Source organism: Leucoraja erinacea, chromosome 7 (assembly GCF_028641065.1).
Source record: "Leucoraja erinacea ecotype New England chromosome 7, Leri_hhj_1, whole genome shotgun sequence".
Taxonomy (NCBI): Eukaryota; Metazoa; Chordata; class Chondrichthyes; order Rajiformes; family Rajidae; genus Leucoraja; species Leucoraja erinaceus.
The window spans coordinates 58,881,828-58,907,357 of NC_073383.1; the positions used below are offsets into that span (position 1 = coordinate 58,881,828).

General features: G+C 38.9%; 1 protein-coding gene across 1 annotated transcript in view; it reads right to left on the bottom strand.

Moving 5' to 3' along the window:
* The window catches only part of LOC129699151 (low-density lipoprotein receptor-related protein 1-like), an 877,455-nt gene that overhangs the window by 61,877 nt on the left and 790,048 nt on the right, over positions 1–25,530 (bottom strand). The window contains exons 70-75 of the mRNA XM_055638819.1: positions 20,201–20,442; positions 17,477–17,655; positions 16,797–16,903; positions 10,967–11,083; positions 10,678–10,854; positions 10,446–10,586 (exon numbers count right to left, since the gene is read on the bottom strand). Of these exons, the coding sequence (XP_055494794.1) occupies positions 10,446–10,586; positions 10,678–10,854; positions 10,967–11,083; positions 16,797–16,903; positions 17,477–17,655; positions 20,201–20,442 (963 nt within the window). The remainder of the gene's footprint in view (positions 1–10,445; positions 10,587–10,677; positions 10,855–10,966; positions 11,084–16,796; positions 16,904–17,476; positions 17,656–20,200; positions 20,443–25,530) is intronic.

The following is a 25,530-nucleotide window of genomic DNA, read 5'->3' on the forward strand; positions in this document are numbered from 1 at the left end:
TTGATGACATTTACCAGCCTAAAGATTTAACACCACCATCTACTCGCAAAGATCCTGTCCAACATACTGAAGTTTGATATTTTCTGTTTTCTCATTGCATCTTGCAGGTGTATGACCCCAAAACAGTGTTCATTCCCATAAACTATCTGTGATCGAACAATGGTTCAAGGGTGTGTTTTGATCTTTCGAGAGGCAGCTCCAGCACGGAACACATACATACTCTGCTTCTATGCTTTATAAATCTATGACTGTAACTTGTAACCCACTTCATCTAATAATGTACTGCAGATATTTGAAAAATGTATCAGCTATACCAAGAATGTGGGCACAATTCTATGTTGGTGCTGGGTCTGGGCTCTGTGTATCTGTGAGATAGAACAGACCAAATACATAGACCAAAGACAATGCATTGCTATTTTGTGCTGATAGAAGATGTTCTTCCAACAATCTTTCTAGACCTCAGTTATGCTGCGTTGTCAGCTGGAGAGGAGGGATTTAATTTTTCAAACTAATTTTTCCCAGGGTTTTTTTTGGTGCTTTCTGCACAATTCCATGATGTGAGAGTAAGAGAGATTGCCAAGGGTGATCTTTCCCTCTGGCTTTCTTTCAGTTTTCTTCCTGCTAGTAAGAAACCAGCTACTTTGCCCAATGCCAATAATTTCCAGGTCAGGAATTCAGAAACCTTCATTAATCCATCGAACAACTGAACAATGCAGGCCAAACAAGCTTCAAGTTCAATGATTTCAAAGTGGGGATTGTAATAGTTTTGGAATGGGAGAAATAATTCAGGAAATATTGGGAGAAACTAAATATAATAGAAACAGCCATCTACAAGGAATATTAACTCAACACTTTGAAATGTATTTAACCTCATAGGTTGCTGGTCAAAGGTGGTCAGATCCTATAGTAAATGACCAGTGTTGGGGGAAATGAATGGTTACATTCATGGTAATCCTGACGAACTTCCAAAATCAGACCCAAAATTCAAGGGAGGTAAAACTATGTTAGCTTATTCTCACTGGTATGGGGTGCTGAATTAAGATTGGTTAGGCTGGGCTTATTCTCACGGGAATGTAAATGGGTGAGGAACAATCATATAGTGGTTTATAAAATTACTGAAGACCCGAAACATCACCTATTAATTTTCTCCAGAAATGCTGCCTGACCCACTGACATATCTATATTCAGCTCTACCTCATCACCACCTCACTTGGCACCTTTGTTGTTCTATGTTGGTTATCCAACATCCCTCAGTGGATGTGAATTTACTTTTGTCTAAATCTTACACAGATAGAAGCCGATGTCTTTGATCTATATCATGTCATCAACTGCTTCCATTTCATCGTCACTTGTCTGAGGCTGAAACATGAGCCCGAGCTGTCCTTGTGTTAACCATGAATCCATGCCTTCCTGTAGCCTTCTGAGATCTCTGCAATGCTTCAAAGCTGCCTTTGTAATTTCAAACTTCTTTTGACTTTCATCTTTTCTATTGTGCTTCACTAACAATTTTTGTTTGTTAAAGCTTCAATTAATAATTCAGCATATTTTACTATATTAAGAACACAATACTATTACAATGAAAACTATTGCAGAGATGCAATAAATATGATAGAAATTCATGTATTTTTGCAAGGGGAAAATATAATGAGAATATAATTCTTGTCAATTATTTGACTGGTTAAACAGTAGGGTTTTTTTCTCCAAAAGCCAAACCGTAAAGGAGGTGAAGTAGGCACATTCATAATATATCTTTTGGGAGGAGACATAGTTGGTTCAAAAGATGAGGGCAAGCTGAATATGGAACTACACTGGTCACAAGTCTCAATGCGTGTAAAAAGAAAAAGGACATTTTACAGATTGGAATATCAACAAGAGGCAAGTTTGCCAACATAAGCAAAGAATGAAAGAGCAAGAATGTTACTTGAGTTTGATACTCAACACTCTAATTATAAATTGGACAAAAAACCCAAAATCAGGATAATAGTTGGCAAATATAATTCTTAATTGCTTTAATTAACCACGGCATGAGGAAAATGACTGAAGGCCGATCATTTTAAAAATGTTATTTAATGAAAGCAGGAGGATTGCATAATTAACATTTTAATTATGAATTGTGTTTTCATTGCATTGGAGAGTATTACCCTAATTTTAATTATGTGTATCTGTTGGAAAACAGGTAATATTATAATTAGGGTGACTGTCATGCTGAGAGAGGAAGGAGGGTAGATAGGCATTGATGCCATTATAATTAAAAGAGTGTGTTATCTTCTCCTCTCTTGATTTTATATTGAATATTTGTGGTTGGGTCTGTACAAAAGCTGACCAAAAGAGCCAAAATGTAGCAAAATTAAATTATCATGAGTGTTAAATGACAAAACTGAAAACAAGGATTTAGTTTTGGGCTTAGGAACTGATAATTCACAATATGCTGTTGCTTTCCAAATATCAATGGGTGGACACCCAACTGAAGAACCTTTTCCACACCCCTCTTGTAATGGATGGCTGTGTTTTGCAATGTTTCTCCTCAATCTCCCTTGCCTGCTGATGAATAAGGGAAATGGTACCTAACCCATTGCCATGCACAACCTTCATGATACTCACTCTAAGGCAGATCACAAGAAGGTGTGGCTAATCTTCAGAAGATCATGTCCAAACTTAAGGTCCAAAACACAACACTGTGTCAATTTTTAGTGCAGAAATCACCAGAATTTAAACATAATCAACTTTCCCTTAGTAGAATCCATTGACTAACCTAAAATGAAACAATGACCCAGCTAAATGCAAAGATTTGCATGATGAGGGTTTTTGAATCCTGCATGCCATCTACATTAGCTGGATTGTCATGGTCCAATCTCAAAATCAGTGGTCAAGTCAGCAATGCACACCGATGACATAATCTGCCTAATGTGAGCCATGCTAATGGGCGTGTCCTACTTCGGCAATTTTTCAGGCGGCTGCCGGCGACTGTCAAGTTGCCGGCATTCGCCTAAAACTCCGACAACTGGAACGGCGATTGTAAGAGTGGAAAACACACACATTCTTCCTTCACCAGCCCGTTATGCAGACGGGGGACAGTGCAAGCGGGGGGAGCGCTGTCTGAGTGAAATTAACACAGTGCAAAGCCAAGGTGATACTGTGATGAACAGGAAGGTTGGCGCTGTAATTAAGGTGGCTAAAGCACAGTGTACGGCAAGTCCTTTAAAAGAGGAGCGGAGGAGAGGGAGGGGGGGGGGGGGGGGGTGGGTGAGAAGGAGGGAGAAGGAGTGCAGACGACTTTTAAGGAGCCAGAGATAAACGGCTGTGAAGCTCGGCGGACATTACCGGTTGGTTATTCTTGGTTCTGAAAACTACTGCTTAAGTTTTATTTTTCCCCAATGAGCCAATGAAAATCACCGGTCAGCACCAGCTACAACCTACGAGAACCTATGAGAACCTTCGACCTCCTGCCAACCCACTAGGACATCCTGGCCACCTACCTGCGGCTCGAGAATTCTCGCTACTCTCCATGGCGGCTTAATTCTAGTCACCGCTAATTTTTCAACATGCGGGAACTCCTCACGACCATGAAGGCTACTACCCGGCAACCACCCGCGACCATGTGGCTGTTGCCAAAAAAGTCTCCAAAAAAGCTGCCTAAGTGGGACAGGCCCATAATGACATACATTCTTTTCTGCAGAAAATTCCAGCCAAATTAGAATTCATAAAGTTGAAAATTCAGCAAAGCAAAATGAAGGTATACAATACCCAATGCTGTGGTAGGTATCGGTAATGCAGATATTAAGACATAGGGTCCAGGGAAAATTAATGGCACAATGCAACGTTATGGCACATGAAGAGGCCACACATAACAGAAATACTGACCACCAAATACCATATTTATACTGGGAAATGTATTGATTGAAAAACAATTAAGGATAATTGTACGCATGTTTTAAATATTCTGATATAATTGTTGGGAGTTATAACATAGAAAATAGAAAATATAGAAAATAGGTGCAGGAGTAGGCCTTCGAGCCTGCACCGCAATGACTTAAACACTGGTTATTTGGGTAAACAATGGGTCATTGGGCATTTAAAGTGGAGATTGACAGGTTCTTGATTAGTAAGGGTGTCAAAGGTTATGGGAAGGCAGGAGAATAGGGTTGAGAGGGAAAGATAGATCAGCCATTGGACAGCGGAGTAGACTAGATGGGGCAAACGACCTAATTCTGTTCCTTTGTCATGAAACACAGTCATGTTTGCTTTTATCTTGCCTGTCTTTATTTTGTCACATTATCCAAATAACTAATATTGTTTTGATACAACCCGCATTACTTCTGTCATTTTTGATAAATGGGGAATCACAGGAGTATTGCTTCAGTGGAAAATCTGAAATCTCAATGATAAAACATGCACTCCACCGAGCATTCATTAGCTATATAACAGACATATTGCAAGCAACAATATTCCCAATGTATTTTAATCAATTTTATTTAATTAATTATAGAAATGTTAGTCAACAGATATAACATTGTGCCATAACATTCTATCTGCTTGGTGTATTTATATTATGCACCTCAGTTAAGTTACGCATTAATCAATCAATCACAAAAGGTGATATTTCATAGCAATAAGACTGAATTTATTGGATCATAGCCAGACGTTATTTCTTCTTCAATATATTGGTCACATGAAATATCGTGGAGACATAAAGAATTGATATGTGTTTAATAACATGATAACAAACTGTATAAAACCAGTTTAGAAAAGGCTCTGATAATTTAGCTTTGCTTTTGGTGATGTTTAGAATTCCCACATGCATTTTCTAAGGAATAACACAAAGTACTTTGGGAAGAATATAGGATCAGAGAAACTTTGAATCCTTGTTTTGTCTTGCAACTAGACAATGATTGATCTGCACTTTAATTGCTAAACAATTTTGTAATCTACTTCATTTGCCAAAAAAACCCTATTAATCTCAATTTTTTTATTGCGCAGTGGGATTTTCAAGGACAGAGATCAAGATTTGTGACAAAAACAAACAGTGAATGCTGAAAATATGAACTAAAAACTGATGGTGGTAAATTATTGAGAAGAATCTGTGAAGGAAATCAATTAATGTTTCAAACTGATGATATTTTATGCAATTTCTGCAATCTTGTTTGAAGCAAGAGCATCTCTAACCCTATTTTATAATCCTTGTTCTCCACTATCATTACCTAATGCAAACATCTTCAGTACTTTCAGTAGACTATTACTGTATGCTCAAGACAATGTAAACCTAGTCTATGTTGTCATACTTTAACCCTTTTTGCCCATTACTATAATCAACCGCTTTGGTATTGGAAGGATAAATATTTTCTCACCCTGGACTGGAAACCATAAAAATCGCACTAGTAAAAATGATATTATGTGTATGATTTTCCACACCAAGAATGACAAATATTTACAGACATTTTCAAAATAAGACCAGATCCTGGTATACAGCATACAGTAAATCCTAAAAATTATACTATGTCAACACTACCAGTTTAGCAGCCAGATCATATGTGCCAACAACATATTAATGACCAATAATCAGTGATTATTAGCACATAGAAATGTTAATAGCCCAAGTAAAACAAATCTATGAACATTTTACATTAACAACATTACCACTTGTTTTGCTAAACCATGCATGCACATGAATATAGTTACTAGTTACAAATATTTTTTAATTGTTTTCCCTTTTGAAGGTTAACTGTGGTTGCAGTAAGCAGATCATGTCCCTCCCTTATGATCTTGGAGGTCTGCCTTCATAATAATCTATTCATAGTTGTGCATCCCTGGGACTACCATAATGCTGCTTGAGTAATCTGTTTAATGAATTTGAACCTATGCTCTCTTTTCCCTCTCCCTCTCTCCCTCTCATCCTCTCAGAAATACAATCATAGAGATTTTTAAGCATATGCAATGTTGCACAATAAAAAAAAAAATATGTTGCCATAACTGTTACCCAGACTGTTTAGTGGGAAGAGGGCATGGATGAGTTGTACACTATTTTAAATCTGGACTAATTTTATGCTCTATTGAGTTGAAATTAGTGCTCAGTACGACTCTATTATATGCAGTTATACTGCATGCCCAAAATGAGAAAATGTTACAAAATGCTTGCTCAGAAAACTTTTTGATCTAATTCACATTGATCTGTCCTCCCTTGTGCCCTTTCCTGAGACAGATCTGTACACAGACTGTGTTACCTGCAAATGACTTTGGCGGAAATTAAAAGTTTCAATGGTTCATTAAACAGTGCTGATTCCTGCAGTAATGGATTCAATTGCTTTTATCGTCATGCCATTTTCACTAATAGCATCATAATATTCAAAATACCCAACATTCATTTAACAGCTCAGAAGTTCTAGAGTTCTTGAAAATGAGATTGACATGGATTAAAATGGAATTGCATGAAAAACTGATGTACATTTATTCTGGTAATTTTAAACAAAGATTTTCTTGCGTGAAAATTATGCGTAGATCGTGCATGTAAGTGTCTCATGCCCCATTTGTGAAAAAATATATGGTTTCAACATTGCCCTCATCAGTCACCTCAAAACACAAGGAAACAGAGTGGAGGCAAGTTATATACAGTGCCCTCCATAATGTTTGGGACAAAGTTCCATCATTTATTTATTTGCCTCTGTACTCCACAATTTGAGATTTGTATTAGAAAAACAAAATCACATGTGGTTAAAGTGCACATTGTCAGATTTTAATAAAAGCCATTTTTATACATTTAGGTTTCACCATGTAGAAATCACAGCAGTGTTTATACATAGTCCCCCCATTTCAGGGCACCATAATGTTTGGGACACAGCAATGTCATGTAAATGAAAATAGTCATGTTTAGTATTTTGTTGCATATCCTTTGCATGCAATGACTGCTTGAAGTCTGTGATTCATGGACATCACCAGTTGCTGGGTGTCTTCTCAGGTGATACTATGCCAGGCCTGTATTGCAGCCATTTTCAGCTTATGCTTGTTTTAGGGGCTAATCCCCTTCAGTTTTCTCTTCAGCATATAAAAGGCATTCTCAATTGGGTTCAGATCGGGTGATTGACTTGGCCACTTCTTGTGACCATTTTTTAGCTATGAAAAACTCCGTTGTTGCTTTAGCAGTATGTTTGGAATCATTTTCCTGCTGTAGAATGAACCGCCGGCCAATGAGTTTTGAGGCATTTGTTTGAACTTGAGCAGATAGGATGTGTCTATACACTTCAGAATTTAATATGCTACTGCCATCATCAATGAAGATAAGTGAGCCAGTACCTTCAGCAGCCTTAACACCCACACCACTGTGTTTCACAGATGAGGTGGTATGCTTTGAATCTTGGGCAGTTTCTTCTCTCCTCCATAGTTTGCTCATGCCATCACTCTGATATATTAATTGGCAAATGTTGATTGGCAAAACTTCATCTGTAAGGGTATCTTGGTAGTGTCTTTGTACACCAAGCATTAGGAGCAAACATGTGGATGAAACAAGCAGTAAAGGTGGCAAGTGGTATATAGGCCTTCATAACAAGAAGATTAGAGGACTTCAGCAAAAATGTCTTCCTACAAATAAAATAAATTAAGCTGGGAGATTGCCAATGCATGGAGGTCAAGAGGAAGGTAAAAGTTTTGCTACAAGGATATGACTAAGAGAAATATAACACATTTTAACATTGGCACTGATAATTGAGAAGGAGCTGCTGAGGACAGAGGTGGCAAAATTACCTCCAGGCAGGTTTGAAGTACCACAACAGCGCATGGTGCAAGTCCTTGAAGGCCAGGCACCAAAGAAACAAAAAGGCTACAACAACATATACCCCAATCCAATGGACAGCGTCGATTCACCTGTGGAAGCTGTGGGAGGGTCTGCTTGTCACAGGCAGGACAAGTCAGCCACAGGAGGATGTACAACCACAGATGAAACATTCCCTTCATCAAGCAAGACAATGTCAAAGCTGCACCATCATCTCTTGCAAATGGACAGATGGCAACAACTATTGAGCAGGGCTTTGGTGAGACCATACTTTGGTGAGACCATATATTCTCAGCATTGCAGAGACAATATTAACTTACTATTGAGGGAGTGCGACTAAATTTCATCACACTGATTTCCAAGATGGTAGGACTGATGTATAAGGATAAATTGGTTCAGCTAGGACTGTATTCACAAGAACAAAAGTTAATAAGAATGAATAAAGAACTCATTTAAATGTGTAAGATTCTGACAGAGCATGACCGTTTGGTTGCAGAAAGGATATTTTAACTGGCTGATAATGATGATCAAACACCCTGGGCTCTCATTTTCAGTACATGAAATAAGACTTTTAGAAGTCAGGAGAATTGTTTTCTTCGCGAAGGTAGGAAACTTACAGAGGGAAACAGATTGCAGAGGGAAATAGATTTCTACACACAAAATACATCAAAAGGCTGGGAGAGAGGGAAGGAATATGGAGCATTGAGATACAGAATCAGTCACAAACATATTGAATGGTAGAGTTGGGTTCGAATAGCCAAATAACAACTCATGCACATATTTCTGTGTTTCCACATTGCTACCACTAAGCGCATAAAAAGAATGGAAAATATGCCACCAGCTATCTCAATTATGCTACTTTTTAATTATGCAATGCTTTTTATGGGGTTTTTTAAGGACAGAATGATGAAAACTTGAATTTTTGCCTTGCCGGGCTTTTCCTGAGAGTTGGTAAGATGAAGAGACATGGGGATTCCAGGTTTAATGCAGAGTTAGTTGGTTTTAACCAGGGTGACTGTAGCAATAACTCATAGATCACTGATTTGCAGAACAGAAAATCGATTAAATATACACCTTATTGAAACTTTATTAAACTTATTGAAATAATTGCTATTTCATGTGGTAAATATGATTTGGCATACTTTCATTTCTGAAATCTGGAGGCAAATTCATGGCTTTTAAAGATATTTAATGTAGGAGTTGAAATAGAATACTGGATCATTGAAGATTAATGTTAAGACAATTTATCTTCATTAAAAAGAGCCAGGTCAACTGAGTTATTTTCGCATTGCTTTGATACGAGTTGTATTCATTGCATTATAGGCTTTGTAAGCCAAAAAAAACCCTTTCTTCAAAACTCTTCTTTGGTGACAATATTCCTTTTCGGTAAGTGAATGTGAAAACTATACTGTAGTGCTGAAAATCATAAATAAAAACAGAAAATGCTGGGAATACAAAAAAAAGGCAGAAACTATGGAAAGTCAGACCTTCAGGCCAAGGATCCATCATAAGAATAGAGAGAACAGAAGTTGTCATTTGAAGTCAATGATTAAGAGGCATTGACCTCAAACTTGAACTTTGTTTCTCTCGCCACAAGTGCTGCAGAGTATTTCCAGCAGGATCAACTCTCATTATTCCTTTTAGGTAAATGTCTTGGAAGAGTAGAGAATTAAAGGGCGGCACGGTGGTGCAGCGATAGCGTTGCTACCTTACAGTGCCAAAAGTCCAGGTCCGATCCTGACTACGGGTGCTGTCTGTATGGTGTTTTACGTTCTCCCCGTGACCGCTTGGGTTTTCTCCGGGTGCTCCGATTTTCTGCCACACTCAAAACATGTACAGGTGTGTACGTTAGTTGGCTTCAGTAAAGATTGTAAATTGTCCCTAGTGTATAGGAAAGAACTAGTGTACAGCTGATCACTGGTCGGCGTGGACTAGGTGGGCCGAAAGGCCTGTTTCTGCACTGTATCTCTAAACTAAATATCCACCCAGCTATTGGCAAGATCAATATGGGAGAGTTTAATGTTGACATCAATTGAGGTCCAATGTGAACATTTATACTGTTTTAGACAGTGATATTTATTTCCTCAATCAGCATTTAACTGAAAGAAATTTGTTCTCAAACTGTCATTAAACTATTTTTCATATCTCATTATATTTCATGTAAATGAGAAACCCTACAGTTGTTGAAGATCTGGAAATATTTCAAAACATTAAAAAAACATATGGATAAGTACATGGATAGGAAAGGTTTAGAGGGATATGGGTTAAATACAGGCAGTGGACTATTGTGGATGGGACAGATTTGTTGGCGCGGGCAAGTTGTGCCAAAAGGCCTGTTTCCATGCTGTTTGACTGACTCTAAATGCTGGCAAGGTTGAGCAGGTCAGGCAGCATCTGTGATGAGATAAACAGTATATTCTTTGACGTTTCATGTCAATAATCTCAGAACATTTCTGATGAAAAGGTTGAGATGAGTTTAGTTTATTGTCACGTGTACTGAGGGTACGGTGAAAAGCTTTAATATCCCATTCCACAACTTCTCCCTGAAATCGATTTCCAGCACTTTTTGTTTTTAATTTAATATTTCATGATATGGCTTAAAAAAAATTAATTTCAAAACATTATTCATGTTTATTCTGGAAGCAAATAATAACATTTGGCTATCAGGAAACATAGCAGTACTTACCATAAGGGAGTGCAGTGGGGGAATCTATTTCAACACATGTCCCATTTATCATATTTTTTCCATCTGGACATAAGCATGTCACACCAGTAGGATTCAGCAGACAAAGCCACTCACATTTCTTTTTGCTGCAAGGATTTGGTACTGCGGATGGCATACAAAGCAAAGCTTACTACAGAGTATTTTTGCGGCATTCATAGATACCTGATTTTGTTCACTTAAAGCTGATACTTACAGTCTTGTTGTTTGTACTGATGGAATACTACTGTGGCTGAAGCACCAGTCAGACCTGATATCAAATATTGAAGGTGTTCTCTTCCAAATTTGTGCACTTTAAAAACACGACTATTGGTATGTGTCACCCCATAAATATAATCTTCAAACATATCAATGCTGAAGGGAGTTTGGAGACCTTGAATAATAAAATGGGTTATTTTCTCAGTTGCTTGTTAAGATATATAAAGTGAGTTTCGGTCATATTCCTTTCAGATTGCAAGTTACGAAGGTACAAACAAAAGTACTACCTTGCTTTGTGTTGGCAATTATAACAGGATCACTGCCATCGAAACGAACACTGCCCACCATTGAAAGCTTAGCATCTGCCCAATACAAGCGCTGGTTGAAGTGATCGAGTGCTAGTCCTAATAAAAAGAAAAAAATATAGTAATTTAATATTCAAAATGATTAGAATTTGCTACTCTAATCATTTCGTGTCACACCTTGTGCGTGTTCATCTCTGGCCTTTGTTCAACCATCTGCCTATCAGACACCCGCTATCAATGTTCACCTGTCATACTTTGTCCTGACATAGAAACATAGAAACATAGAAATTAGGTGCAGGAGTAGACCATTCGGCCCTTCGAGCCTGCACCGCCATTCAATATGATCATGGCTGATCATCCAACTCAGTATCCCGTACCTGCCTTCTCTCCATACCCCCTGATCCCCTTAGCCACAAGGGCCACATCTAACTCCCTCTTAAATATAGCCAATGAACTGGCCTCAACTACCCTCTGTGGCAGAGAGTTCCAGAGATTCACCACTCTCTGTGTGAAAAAAAGTTCTTCTCCTCGGTTTCAAAGGATTTCTCCCTTATCATTAAGCTGTGACCCCTTGTCCTGGACTTCCCCAACATCGGGAACAATCTTCCTGCATCTAGCCTGTCCAACCCCTTAAGAATTTTGTAAGTTTCTATAAAATCCCCTCTCAATCTCCTAAATTCTAGAGAGTATAAAGCAAGTCTATCCAGTCTTTCTTCATAAGACAGTCCTGACATCCCAGGAATCAGCCTGGTGAACACGTCTCTGCACTCCCTCTATGGGAATCATTTGGAGACCAAAAACTGTAAGCAATACTCTCTGGTCTCACCTCCTGTACTACTGCAGTAGAACCTCCCTCTGCTCCTATACTCTCATCCTTTGCTAGAAAGCCAACATAAATTCTGTACCGCCTGCTGCACCTGCATGCCTACCTTCAATGACTGGTGTACCATGACACCCAGGTCTCACTGCATCTCCCCCTCTCCCAATCGGCCACCATTTAGATAATAGTCTGCCTTCCCGTTTTTGCCACCAAAATGGATAACCTCACATTTATCCACACTATACTGCATCTGCCAAACATTTGCCCACTCACCCAGCCTATCCAAGTCATTTTGCAGTCTCCTAGCATCCTCCTCACAGCTAACACTGCCCCCCAGCTTAGTGTCATCCGCAAACCTGGAGATATTGCCTTCAATTCCCTCATCCAGATCATTAATATATAATGTAAATAGCTGGGGTCCCAGCACTGAGCCTTGCGGTACCCCACTAGTCACTGCCTGCCATTGTGAAAAGGACCCGTTTACTCCTACTCTTTGCTTCCTGCTTGCCAGCCAGTTCTCTATCCACATCAATACTGAACCCCCAATGCCGTGAGCTTTAAGTTTGTATACTAATCTCTTATGTGGGACCTTGTCGAAAGCCTTCTGTAATCAATCTGAAGAAAGGCCCCGACCTAGAACGCCATCCTATTCATGTCCTTTTAGTGATGCTGCCTGACCTGCTGAGTTACTCCAGCATTTTATGTCTTTCTTTAATGATATCTTTGCTTTTTTTTTAATGATTACACATTTAATTTCGACTTTATAGGGATCTACATAATTTCTTTCCGTCCTGAATTAAAATAAACAAATCCCAATAATAAGTGTATCAACCGAAACCATCTATTCCTTTTCTTCAGAGATGCTGTCTGACCCACCAAGTTACTCCAGCTTTTTGTGTCCACCTTCAGTTTAAACCAGCATCTGCAGTTCCTTCCTAATACTTTTTTCTCTGAAAACTTATATGTATGATTGAAAATATTAAATGTTGATTTTAAATAAATATATTTTAAAGATTTAAAGTGTTCAGCAAATCTGGATTTAATCAGATTATCATTACACATTCAAATGTTAAATCAGAATTCAGGGCCATAAGGCAGCAAAGTTTAACTTCTCCGGCCACTGGCAGAATGGCACAGCAGCAGCAGCAACTTATGTTTACAGTGCCAGAAACCCAGGATCGATCCTGACTATGGGTGCTGTTTATACAAAGTTCTTATGTTCTCTGTGTGATTACATGGGTATTAACGACTATTTCTTTCTGTGCAAAACCACTTTGACAGATTTCAAAGTAGATGTGTAGGATGTGCTGCACTACTCTGAGGGTTAGATTATAGGAGATGTGAGTTTGTGATTAATGTGACTTCGACTTGGATTTGTGTGAGGCATTAACATCTCTCATGGTGTCTTCCTGGGCCTTAATGGCAGCTGATACTTGTTCAGCATTGCTTGGCATCTTACAGATAACTGTATGTCAGTCTCATGTGAGTGATGCACTCCTGTCTATGTATAAACTCTGGATAATGGAGGGAAGTGATTTTCTGCACATTGCTTGTCATCTCCTGCATTTTGTCAGGTAGCCTTGACAATGTGCCAGCCATCTCCGTGTTCATGTATACCAGGCTTCTCACAGCAGTCCTCACAATTACCAAGTTTTTCAGACCAATATTGAAATGGATGCTGCTCTGATATATCCCCACACCAGATTGTCTACACCACCAGCTGCCTAAATGTAGCCCAATTCTCTGTCTTGCATGCCAAAATCCCTCTGACCTACATTCTTCATCTCTTGCGCAGGCAGCATCTGAGATGGTGCCACGTCGTGTTGAGTGCAGTGATACATTTTACATTTGCCTTCACCAGTTATGGCATCGTATAAAATTATGATGGGTATGGATGAGATGAATGGCCACACAAAGCTGGGTGGCAATGTGAGCTGCGAGGAGGATGCTATGAGGCTGCAGGGTGACTTGGATAGGATGGGTGAGTGAGAAGATGCATGGCAGATGCAGTATAATGTGGATGAATGTGAAGTTATCCACTTTGGTGGCAAGAACAGGAAGGCAGATTATTATCTGAATGGTGTCAGATTAGGAAAAGGGGAAGTGCAAAGAGACCAGGCTGTCCTTGTGCACCAGTCACTGGAAGTAAGCATGCAGGTACAGCAGGCAATGAAGAAAGCTGATGGCATGTTGGCTTTCATTGCGAGAGGATTAGAATTCAGGAGCAAGGACGTCCTACTGCAGTTTTACAGGGCCTTGGTGAGATCGCACCTGAAGTATTGTGTGCAATTTAGTCTCCTAATTTGAGGAAAGACATTATTGCTATGATGGAGTGCAGTGTAGGTTCACCAGGTTAATTCCAGGGATGGCGGGCCTAACAAATGATGAAAGAATGGGTCGACTGGGCTTGTATTCACTGGAATTTCAAAGGATGAGAAGAGATCTTATAGAAACATATAAAATTCTTAAAGGATTGGACAGGCTAGATACATAAAAAATGTTCCCATTGGTGGGGAATCCAAAACTAGGGGTCACAATTTAAGAATAAGGGGTAGGCCATTTAGAACTGAGATGAGGAAAAACTTTTCAGCCAGAGAGTTGTGATTCTGTGGAATTCTCTGCCACAGAAGGCATTGGATGGCAATTCACTGGATGTTTTCAATAGGGAGATTTAGTTCTTTGGGCTAAAGGGATATGGGGAAAAAGGAAGAACAGGGTACCGATTTTAGATAATCAACCATGATCATATTGAATGGTGGTGCTGGCTCGAAGGGCCTGCTTCTATTCTTATTTTTCTATGTTTCTATGTTTCTAACATGCCTGAAAGTGGCCTGAAAGTGGCCACATAGGTAGACTCGATGTTGAATCTTAGGTCGGTGGGAGCGCTGCAAGCCGGCAGCCCTGCCAGCAGCGTGTTAGTTTTTTCAACTTTTTACAATTTTTTCGTGTGTTTTAATGTGTGCTTTTAATGTCTCTCTGTGTGTCTTGTGTGGGGGATGGTGTGGGGGGAAAGGGGGAAACCGCTTCGGTCGCCTCCTCCATGGCCTAACATCGAGTATAGCGTGGCCTTTCCCGGAGAAGCTCCCGGGGCTTCAGCAGCGGGCGCAGCATGGACTCTCGTCACGGAGCATTGTGTGCAGTTCTGGTTATATGGCCCTGTCCCACGGTACGAGTTCATTCCAAGAGCTCTCCTGAGTATAAAAAAAATCAAACTTGTGGTAAGCACGGAGAATGAACGTAGCTTGTCAGTCGGAGCTTGGGGATGTCTCTTAGCAGCTCGTAATGCTAACACTAACGGCAGGTTCTGGGGAAGACTCGCTTACGGCAGGTAAGCTCAGGAAGCCTCGTGAAGATTTTTCAACATGTTGAAAAATGTCCACGAGAGCCCCGAGTGTCGACGAGCAGCCATTACCATAAATCTCCAAGTTCAAATCAGGGCAAATTCGGGAGAGCTCTTGTAATGAACTTGTACAGTAGGACAGGGCCATTACATAGCAACAGGAGAGGATGTCTTTAACCTTAACAGGGTGCGGTGCAAAAAAAATTACAAAGATGTTGTCTGGATGGGACAGCTTGATTTTGGAGACATTGAATAGGCTAGGACTTTTTTTTTCATGGAGCAAAAAGGGTTGAAGTGTAACCTTATAGAGGTTTACAACATTTGAGAAGCATAGATAGCACCGTTAATCATAGTCCTTTTCCCAGGGAATGAGAGTCTAAAAGAAGAAGGCATAGATTTGAGGAATGAGGGGAAAATAATTAAAGGGGATCTGAGCTTAGCATGTCAGATATGGAGCAAACCAATATGTGGGTGCAGAGGGCACCGAACAAACAATTTGTGTTCTCAAGGTATCATGGACAATGTCCTTGGCTTTGCAGAATCTTGCATTGGGATCTGCTCAAATGCTTCAAGCGAGGATCGTTCTCCTCTCCAGTGAACAACGCTGCTGTGTTTTGAATAATCCCCTGTGATACCTGGAAAGAGCTTGAGGCATTGAAGCAAAGAGGTGGGGGTGAAATTGACTATAATTTGTTGTTGTCCTTATATTAGAGGTTTCCTGTAGGGCAGATGGTATATTATCTTTGCCTACCTGCTAAAGCAAAGTCTGTGAAGGTAACTTTCATGAGACATTCCCAGCAAACTGCCTTTACACCCACTGAGAGAGCTATGTGGCATGAACAGAATCTTCCTCCAGTACTACTGAAAGTACTTCACATCTCTCTTTTCATCTTTTTTCAAGTATCACTATTATCATTTCACCTATTGTATTCCTGACATCGACAAATGTGACTGCAACAATGTATTCCTGACATCTAAATGTGTGACTAAACAAACATCTCTGTTTCATTTCACATCTGCTCTGTACACATTGACACCACTACCCTTATTATACCATTTCACAGCCCTTAAAGGTAAGACAACCATCTGGAATATGATCCAGCGGTGTTTAAAATCTTCTTAAATCATTTTGAAGTCGAAGAAATGGTGGTTTTGAACAATGATTTACTTTAAGAGAGAGACAGAGAGAGAGAGAGAGAGAGAGAGAGAGAGAGAGAGAGAGAGACAGAGACAGAGACAGAGACAGAGAGAGAGAGAGAGAGAGAGAGAGAGAGAGAGAGAGAGAGAGAGAGAGAGAGAGAGAGAGAGAGAGAGAGAGAGAGAGAGAGAGAGAGAGAGAGAGAGAGAGAGAGAGTGAGAGAGAGACAGAGAGAGAGAGAGAAGAGAGAGACAGAGAGAGAGAGAGAGAGAGAGAGACAGAGAGACACAGAGAGACAGAGAGAGAGAGAGGGAGAAATAGAAAGAGAGTTGAGAGAGAGATGGAGAGTGACAGAGAGAGAGAGAGAGAGGGAGAGACAGAGACAGAGAGAGAGACAGAGACAGAGAGAGAGACAGAGACAGAGACAGAGAGATAGAGGATAGAGATAGAGATAGAGACAGAGACAGAGATAGAGAGAGAGGCTCATTCTCTCTCTTTCCCACATTTACACTACCTGTAGGCCATTGCAAGTCTTTATGTATGAGAATTCTTCGCAGAGTTCCATCCATTGCTGACTGTTCTATCTTGGGCTGTTTACCATAGTCTGTCCAATACATCATTCTGTAATCATCACAATTGATAAATGAAATAGTTATAGTAAACAGGTGTAATTCCCATTTCACTTCAAAATGTATATGCTAAAATATTAAAATAATACGTCAAAATTAGAGGCCAGTGCAAGCATTATCCTTTTGTTAGTTAGTTAACAGGATTTAATTGTTCCATTCTTGATACATTTGACAATTAAACACTCTTGACTTAATTAAACAGACAATGAAGAACGTCTGAATAGAATAGTTATGGACATTGCCACAAAAATCCAGCAATCTATTCAGCATTTGAAAGAAGTAGCTAAATTCATGTTTGTTACCTGTTTGTACTATTGTACTCAGCACATGTGACAATAATGAACCTAAAACCTAAACCTGAGCATTCAGATTCAGATTCAGATTCCCGAGATTTACTTTTGTATAATACATATGTTTCTCAATGGGCAATTTGAGCTCTGTTGATCGGTCTATGTTTGAATTTGCCAAGTGAACAGCTGGATAACCTTGGTGATCATGTGATAAACACACATATTTTTTCGAACAGTTCCCCCAGCTCATAATAAGGAAATAACACCATACATACCCTCTGATGGGATCAACTGCAATAGCACATGGTTTGTCCATCATTCCAGATACAAGTTTTTTGTATTTCTGTCCATTAATTCTGGACACATAAATGACATTTCTCAAAGAATCAGTCCAGTAGATATTTTCAGCAACCCAGTCTACTGCAATTCCCTGTGGTGCTTGGAAACCAGGAATCTAAAGTAGAAACAAAAATCACATTATATTTCGTTGTTGAAGTCACAGTATCCACCTTTTCATAAGATTTTTTTTGTGGAAAAACAAACAAATTCTTCAATGAACACTGTAAATGGATCGATTGACATCACATATTGTCTTTCTGCTGCCTGGTTAGCACGCAACAAAAGCTTGTCACTGTACCTCCGTACACACGACAATAAACTAAATTAAGTAGCGATTTTCTTGGAATCTTCAAAAAGTGTTGCCTTGTTTTAATAACATGAAGAATTCTAAGACACTTAGAATTGCAATTCAAAATTTAGGCAATATATGGGAAGGAGGACTTGCAAAGCAAGTACCTTTCAAAACATCTGGGTGTCCCATGATACGTTTCTTCAAATATTCTACATAAGGATATGTATGGTCACCACAAATTTCACTGTACCAATTGGTGCATGTGATAATAAATGTCTGTCTTGTCTCTTGCATGCTCAATTGAATATTCACTGAATGGTCAGCATCTCTCATGGTGCAGCACTGTATCAGCATGCATCTAGGTTCCTAAATTATATGTTAAAAGCTCTGGAGTTTGGCTTGAATGTACAACTTTTTTGATTCAGCGATAAGAACACTGAAATTAAGCTAAGCTGCCTTGTAGTTATAGTAACTCCTCGTGGCAATTCAAATTTATGTTCACAGAATCAAAGGACCACCCATGAGCTCATCAAGTAAAGTTTGTTATTTATTCTGCTGCCTTAGCAAATTAACTGCATGGCTGTTATATTTTACGGTGCATGTTATATATGTCGGATGGAAGCTTGATACCCGCATCTGTCGTACAAAATGGTAAGAAGGTATTTGGGTTGAATAAACTAATGAGCACCTACTGATTTATCACTCACCAGATGGATTATGTAAAAATCCTTCCTAGTGGGATTATAATGAAGGAAGATTTTATTTAATTTGCGAAATGTATTCCTTCTATATTGACAATCATATTAGTTCAAGAGATATTTGGTCTTCTTTTTAGTTTAAAGTTTTAATTGAATGAGATTAATTTAGCTGTAAAGTGTGAAGGATATTGTGTCACTGGAGAAAATAATCTATGGTGTAGTTTCATAAATACTGGATATGTCAAATATGATTTAGGAGTATATAATCTGCAACTAACGCAATAATATTTGGTTTAATGCACTGAGAAAAGTTTACTCTTGAAAATACTTCTATTTAATGTAAATACATAATTACCAAAACTGTAACAAACAGAATCCTTCAATTATCCATAATTTAGGAAACAAATCATTCCCACCACATTAGCCATAAACAACATAAAAATTGTTCATCCAGAATTGAAAGCAGAATGCAAATAAAGAGGAACCTCATTCTGTTATATGTCTCAAATTTGATTCCATTAACTGTACATTTAGCACTATCCTGATATTTTAGCCTATGTTTTTCCCCCCAAAGCGTTCAATGTAATAAACATTGTGAACAAAACTATTCATTCATTATCTGCACATTCAAAAAAACATAATAGCCGCAAACTTTTACATCTATAGATTGTATTTATGGCTTGTCTGATTTACCATGGGTTGGAGCATTATTGATGACTGTTGGTCTCTCTAATTAAAGTTGCAAACTAAAAAAAGAGAGCTTTTTGACAAGAGTTGTGAAACTGCATCTTTCTTTGGCAATAATGGATAGACTTCTTAAGTGACTCATTCAAGCTTCCTGGCAGCTTGCTAGGCCAACCAAGGCAGGGAGAGAGAAAGGGTAAATATTGCGACCAAAAAAAAGGCAGAAGGAGCTTAGCTGAGAAAAACTCGCCCCCTGAGGTGATGGAAGGGGTGAAATGGAATTGCATAGAAAATAATTAAATGTTAAGTAGGACCTTGATATTTCAATCCATCCAGAGAACTAAGCAGAATGAGTGGCTCTTAAACATTCCTGTTCACTTATCTACTTGATAAATATATCACAGTAGAGTTTTGTTATTCAGTACACTGCAACACATAAATAATTTGTTGCCAAGAACGCACTGACTTTATAAGTAAAATCACGATTGCAGGAAAGTTATTGAGTGACAACCAAAGAGTCAATAAAAATGTTAAAATTTAAAAAAAAACTCTCTTCAGAGGCATGTCCTTGAACCTTGGGGGAAAATCCAGAGAATTTTACAAAACATCAACCACAACACTGGCATTAAACCCTGACATTGGTGTAGAATATTTGTTGTTACTTGAGGTAACACAGACGTGGACTCAAATATATATAGATACGTGATATCAAATCCATCTTATTCTTTCTAATGGGTTAACTCCCAGAATTACATCATAACTTTACATGAAATGCAATGACATAATTAATAATGCGCATAAACAAAGTGAAAAATGAGAAAAAGAAAACTGCTAACTGTGGATGCTATAAAAGATAAAAACAATGACTGATGGGGAAAAAATCCGAAAGAAACAAACCAACAGTAAATGGGATTATTAATTCACATGCTTTTACAAACATATTCTGGATGATTTAATGCATTCAATTAATTATTTCTTGAAATTACATTAAGGTCTGTGGCATCACTCATCTGTCTTTTCCTTTTGTCTGAAATGTCTATAAAGGAGATTCTGCCTGTGTGCCCATTGGTCCAGAAGATCTTTTTGCCTTTAATGTACACATCCATCATACTAATTTTGACAGTTTCATCTCCTTCAAATACTTGTTCATAGGCTGAGTTTGTGTCAAATGGATATATACTGCGAATTTCATTTCTGGTCGCAATGTAGAGCACTTGATGTTCTGAACCTGTGCGAAGATTACAAGAACAAAAGGTTACATTATCTTACAGCTCTACGTCTGAACCATTTATGAATTACTAGCTCAATTTTCATGCTTGTGTGGACCATTGGCTCATCTCATCCATTATCAGGCATTCCATAAGATTCCCTTAACAGCTCCAACAATTATGGATCTCATAAATCTGAATCTTACATGCTGACAGGAACTTGTCTAGTCCTTTTTTGACCTCTGTCTTAATTTGTGCTGCACCATCTTTTTGGGGGGGTTTGCAGATCTATCAATTGTGTATTGTTATTTTAATGAAAACAAATAGCATTTTTCTTTTTCCTTCATAATTGCCCCTTGTTCATGAATTTAATTTAATTTCACTTGTCTCACCTGACTGTACCTTTCTAAACTCATAACAATCTAATAAATCTAAAGCATATCACCAATAAATATTCTCTTTAAAACAAGTACATTACCAGTTAGATGTAGACATGAGGAACTGCAGATGATGGTTTGCAAAAAAAAGGGGACAGTGCTAGAGTCTGCAAGTCAGGCAGCATCTCTGGAGAACATGGATAAGTGGCGTTTCAGGTGTCAAAACGTCACCTATCCAAATAAATCACCATGATGGCTCTGTGTTCTCCCAGCACTCACTCCAAAATTAAGCTCCTGGTGTTGTTTTGCATTCCTTCTGATAACATATATTTGTTTCAAAATAGAACAAATAAAATTGCACATTCAATTTCAGGTGTTACTTCATTATTGTCAGAGATACTTTTAGTGAATTTTATTGATTAAGTTACACCTCAGGTATACATCCAAAAAAAAATGTTTTTTTTTTCCTTCTAATTGCACGTGGAGATTGTGGCCCTTCTGGTTAACTCCAAAGATCTATTTTTTTGCTAAGTGTAATTTCACAAGTCCCTGTGGTAAACTGGGTGAAAGTCTTGAGACTTGTTCTTAACTTCTCTGGACGCTGTAGAATTTTCTTTGTGCACGCTGACAATTTTCTATTGTCACGACACCTATTGTAATGCTATATTCAAATGGAGTTCACATGTTCTCCCTGTGACCATATGGGTTTTCTCCAGATGTTTCCTTCCACATGCCCAAAGACATGCGGGTTTATAGGTTAATTGGCCTCTGTAAATTGCCTCTAGTCTGTAGGGAGTAGATGCAAAATTGCAATAGCATCGATGGTCGGCATGGACTTGGTGGACCGAAAGGCCTGTTTCCATGCTGTATCTTTCACTCAATCAACTAAATCCCAAATTTTCTCAACTCTAGAATCTACAAGTGTTGCCGCTTAAAAGCCATGATTGTTCCTTATCTATCCAGGACATGAGTAGATGAGGCAACATTTTAGAGCTGCCTCACTTTCTGTCCAGTATAGTTTCCAATCTGCTTTCTCTATTAAAAGGATTTTCAGTTTGGCATTATACATTTGGATGTTCTGCTCCCATACTTAATGTTTTAAACAATGGTTTTGTTAACATTGACATTATTATGATTCCTCATGCAGGTTATGCACTGTTCTTTAAGTGATAGGTAATTTTTTGCTTCAACATCGTCCAAAAATTGCACTTTCCTTGTATTCTGCTTCATAAAACATATTACTGTTTTTATGCTGCTTCTGTTTCATTTTTAATCATTTTGTACATTTGACTATTTAAAAAAAAAATCACAAAGTGCTTGAATAATTTAGCAGTTCATTGAGGGTGGCAGAGTGTTACAGTAGTAGAGCTGCTGCCTTACAGCGTCAAAGACCCAGATTCGATCCTGACCACGGGTGCTGTCTGTACGGAGTTTGTACGTTCTCCCTGTGACTGCATGGGTTTTCTCTAGGTGCTCCCACATTCCAAAGATGTGCAGATTTGTAGGTGACTTATCTTTTGTAAAATTGTCCCTGGTGTGTGGAATTGAACTAGTGTACAAGGTGAGTGTCGGTCACCGCAGACTTGGTGGGCCAAAGGGCCTGTTTCCATGCTTGCATCTCAAAACTAACTTTAGGCAGCAGTTCCAAAGAATACGGATCGGTTATGTTTCGGGTTAGGAATAGTTTCATAGTTTGTTTAAAATGAAAAAAACAATCTGATTTTTGACATAGATCTGTAAAATTTCTTAAATTTAACTTGTTGGTCAGACAACTTAATGACATCACAATTTCTGAAGAGCAAGAATTTGTGGAACTGACACCTTGCAACAACAGGTAATGTGAAAGGTAAAATTTGTCTCAAGAAGAGCACCGATCTGTGAGTACAACTTCAAACTCAGTAACAGGTAGCCCTTGTGTGGTCACTGATAAAAACTAGGCCAAAGTTCTTGGTTTATAGTTGAAAAATGGGAGTGGAATGCTGAATCTCTGTAGCATCATGACCATTGCATGATATATGCAAACAAAGTCAAATTTGGTGTATGATTTTTGAAATAATAAACCACAGACTTTTCATCTATTTATGTACTATCCTGAAATTATGTTGGTCGGGAAAAACTAAGTCCTTGAACAAAGCTTAATAATTTGGAAGGAACTGCAGATGCTAGTTTACACCAAAGATAGAAACAAAATGCTGGACAGGCAGCATTTCTGGAATGGGTCACATTTTGGATAAAGACCCTTCTTTTCTCAACTCGAAACGTCACCCATTCCTCTCCAGAGATAATAATTTGCCTATTTTGTGCTCAGTCTCTGCAGTTTCCACAATTAATGAGCTGTTGTAATAAGAATATGAAAGTGGCAACTGTTCATTTTCTCTCTTAATTGTCATCTGGTTTTCCACCTTGATTTGCTATTTTGTATTATTATCAAAGGATAGTTCTAGCTGAGTGAATAATGTTAACCCTCAATCATTTCTTCCACTTTTGACAAAGCACAGGGTAAAAAGTAATTCATGAATATTAATGACGTGACTCTTGGTGTTTCCTATCAACTTTGGATATAAAATGGGTAATTGCTATTCCCCTGTGAGTTTAGAAGTAGAATCTAGAATCATAAAGCACAAAAGACAGATGTTTGAACCATGCTGGCTTGTTCATCAAGTTTTGCAATTAATCCCACTCTACTAATCTTTATCAGTGTCCTTGTTTTCCCTTTCAAGATCCCTGTCAGAGGATTTTAATGGACCGGTTTCCCCCAACCTCATCAGGAAGTTCACAAGATTGAAAATTTCACAAAGATCACACAAGATAGCAGTCAAACACATAGATGTGTATTATTTTTAAAATGCGCTAAAGGCAAGCTGGGAGGTTGAAGATTACTCATAAAGTGAAAAAGTGTACGGTGACGTGCATATTCATTGATGTCATAGCATCAGAGAGACATGTAACATGCCCACGCCAACCAACATGCCCCATCTCCACTAGTCCCACCTGCCTGCATTGATCCATATCCTTCTAAACCTTTCCTATCCATGTACCTGTCTGAATATTATTTAAATATTGTGATAGTACCTGGCTCAACTATCTCCTCTGGCAGCTTGTTCCATATACCCACCACCCTTTGTGTGAAATAGTTGCCACTCAAATTCCTATTAAATCCCTCTCCTCTCACCGAAATCTATGCCCTCCAGTTTTTGATTCCCCTACTCTGGGCTACAGTTGTACAAGATATTCGTGAGGCCACATTCTGAGGAAGGGTCTTGACCTGAAACGTCACCCATTCCTTCTCTCCAGAGATGCTGCTTCGCCCGCTGAGTTACTCCAGCTTTTTGTGTCTATCTTTGGAGTATTGTGTTCAGTTTTTGGTCAGTTTTTGGTTACAGAAAGGATGTTGTTAAGCTGGAAGGGGTGCAGAGAACATTTACGAGGTTGTGTTAATTCTGGCCAAATCGGAGAGGCCGTAACACTAAAATTGAGTAAATTCTTGGCTGCTAGGCCATTTGGTCAATTTAAATGTGCCTTCTGCAGAAATGGGACAAGCTGCAGAATCGTGCCAGTTTGTCTAGAGCCTAGATTAGAGCTGCAGGAAGAAAATGGAACATCTGCAGAATATGACAATTAGATGCAAAATGCATAGAATGGATTGGATGAATGCAACCCAGACATACATATTGTAAATAATTTTGCAAGCTAGATGTTGATTGGATTAAGTAATGAGCCTTGTCTGGTTTTCTTGAATATCAGGCACATGTTGCGATGTTCATTTCCTTTGAGAAGCACCATTTGAATACAATGTATTAGTCACTGTGTTATTGGGTTGAGGACATGTTTATCATGTACTGAGTTAATTGATATCTGTTATTGGACTGTAAAAAGACCACCCTCATGTGGTTCAGCCCCTCGATGTTCGGGGACATAAAAGTCCGCTCCCATGAGGTCCTGTATCGATCTTCAGGAAGAGTGCTTGGGACTGCGTGATCTTCTGGAGTGTCTCTGCTTGAGCGAGGCTAGGAGGGCTTGATCAGGCAGATACGAGGATTGAACCTGTGGTGGTTAGATACAGTAGTGGAACTGTAATTGTGTTTTGTCAAAATAAAGATTAGTTGGGCAAGTGCTTGACTCAGTGATTGTTGACTGAAACTAGACTGGGGCGAAGCTTAGAACAAGCTATTTACAGTTGTTGCCAGGACTTGAGGGCCTAAACTATCAGGAGAGGTTGGGCAGGCTAGGAATTTAGCCCATGGTGTGCAGGAGGGTCAAGGGTGATTTTATAGAGGTGTATAAAATCATGAGACGAATAGATAGCGTAAATGCAGATATTTTTACCCAGAAGAGGGGAATCAAGAACCTGAGGACATAGGTTTAAGGTGAGGGGGAAAGATTTAATAGGAACCTGAGGGACAAAATATTATTTAAGATGATTGTTCAGAACTTTGATATTGTAACTAACCCTAAGCTTGGCTTCCATACCCTCTGGCTGCACCCCATGTAACATCATTCTTCTTTGCATACATAAAAACACAGACAGAAAATAATAAAACGCGGACAGACTGCAGAGGCCGCTGCTGACCAGAGTTGCGCCGCCCACCGGAAACTAACCCTAAGCTTGGCTTCCATACAGTATCTATAACTTTTCCATCTGGCTGCACCCCATGTAACATCATTCTTCTTTGCATCTGCTTCAGCCCATCTGCAACTGAATATCTAATCCCCGGTTTTGTTACCTTCAGA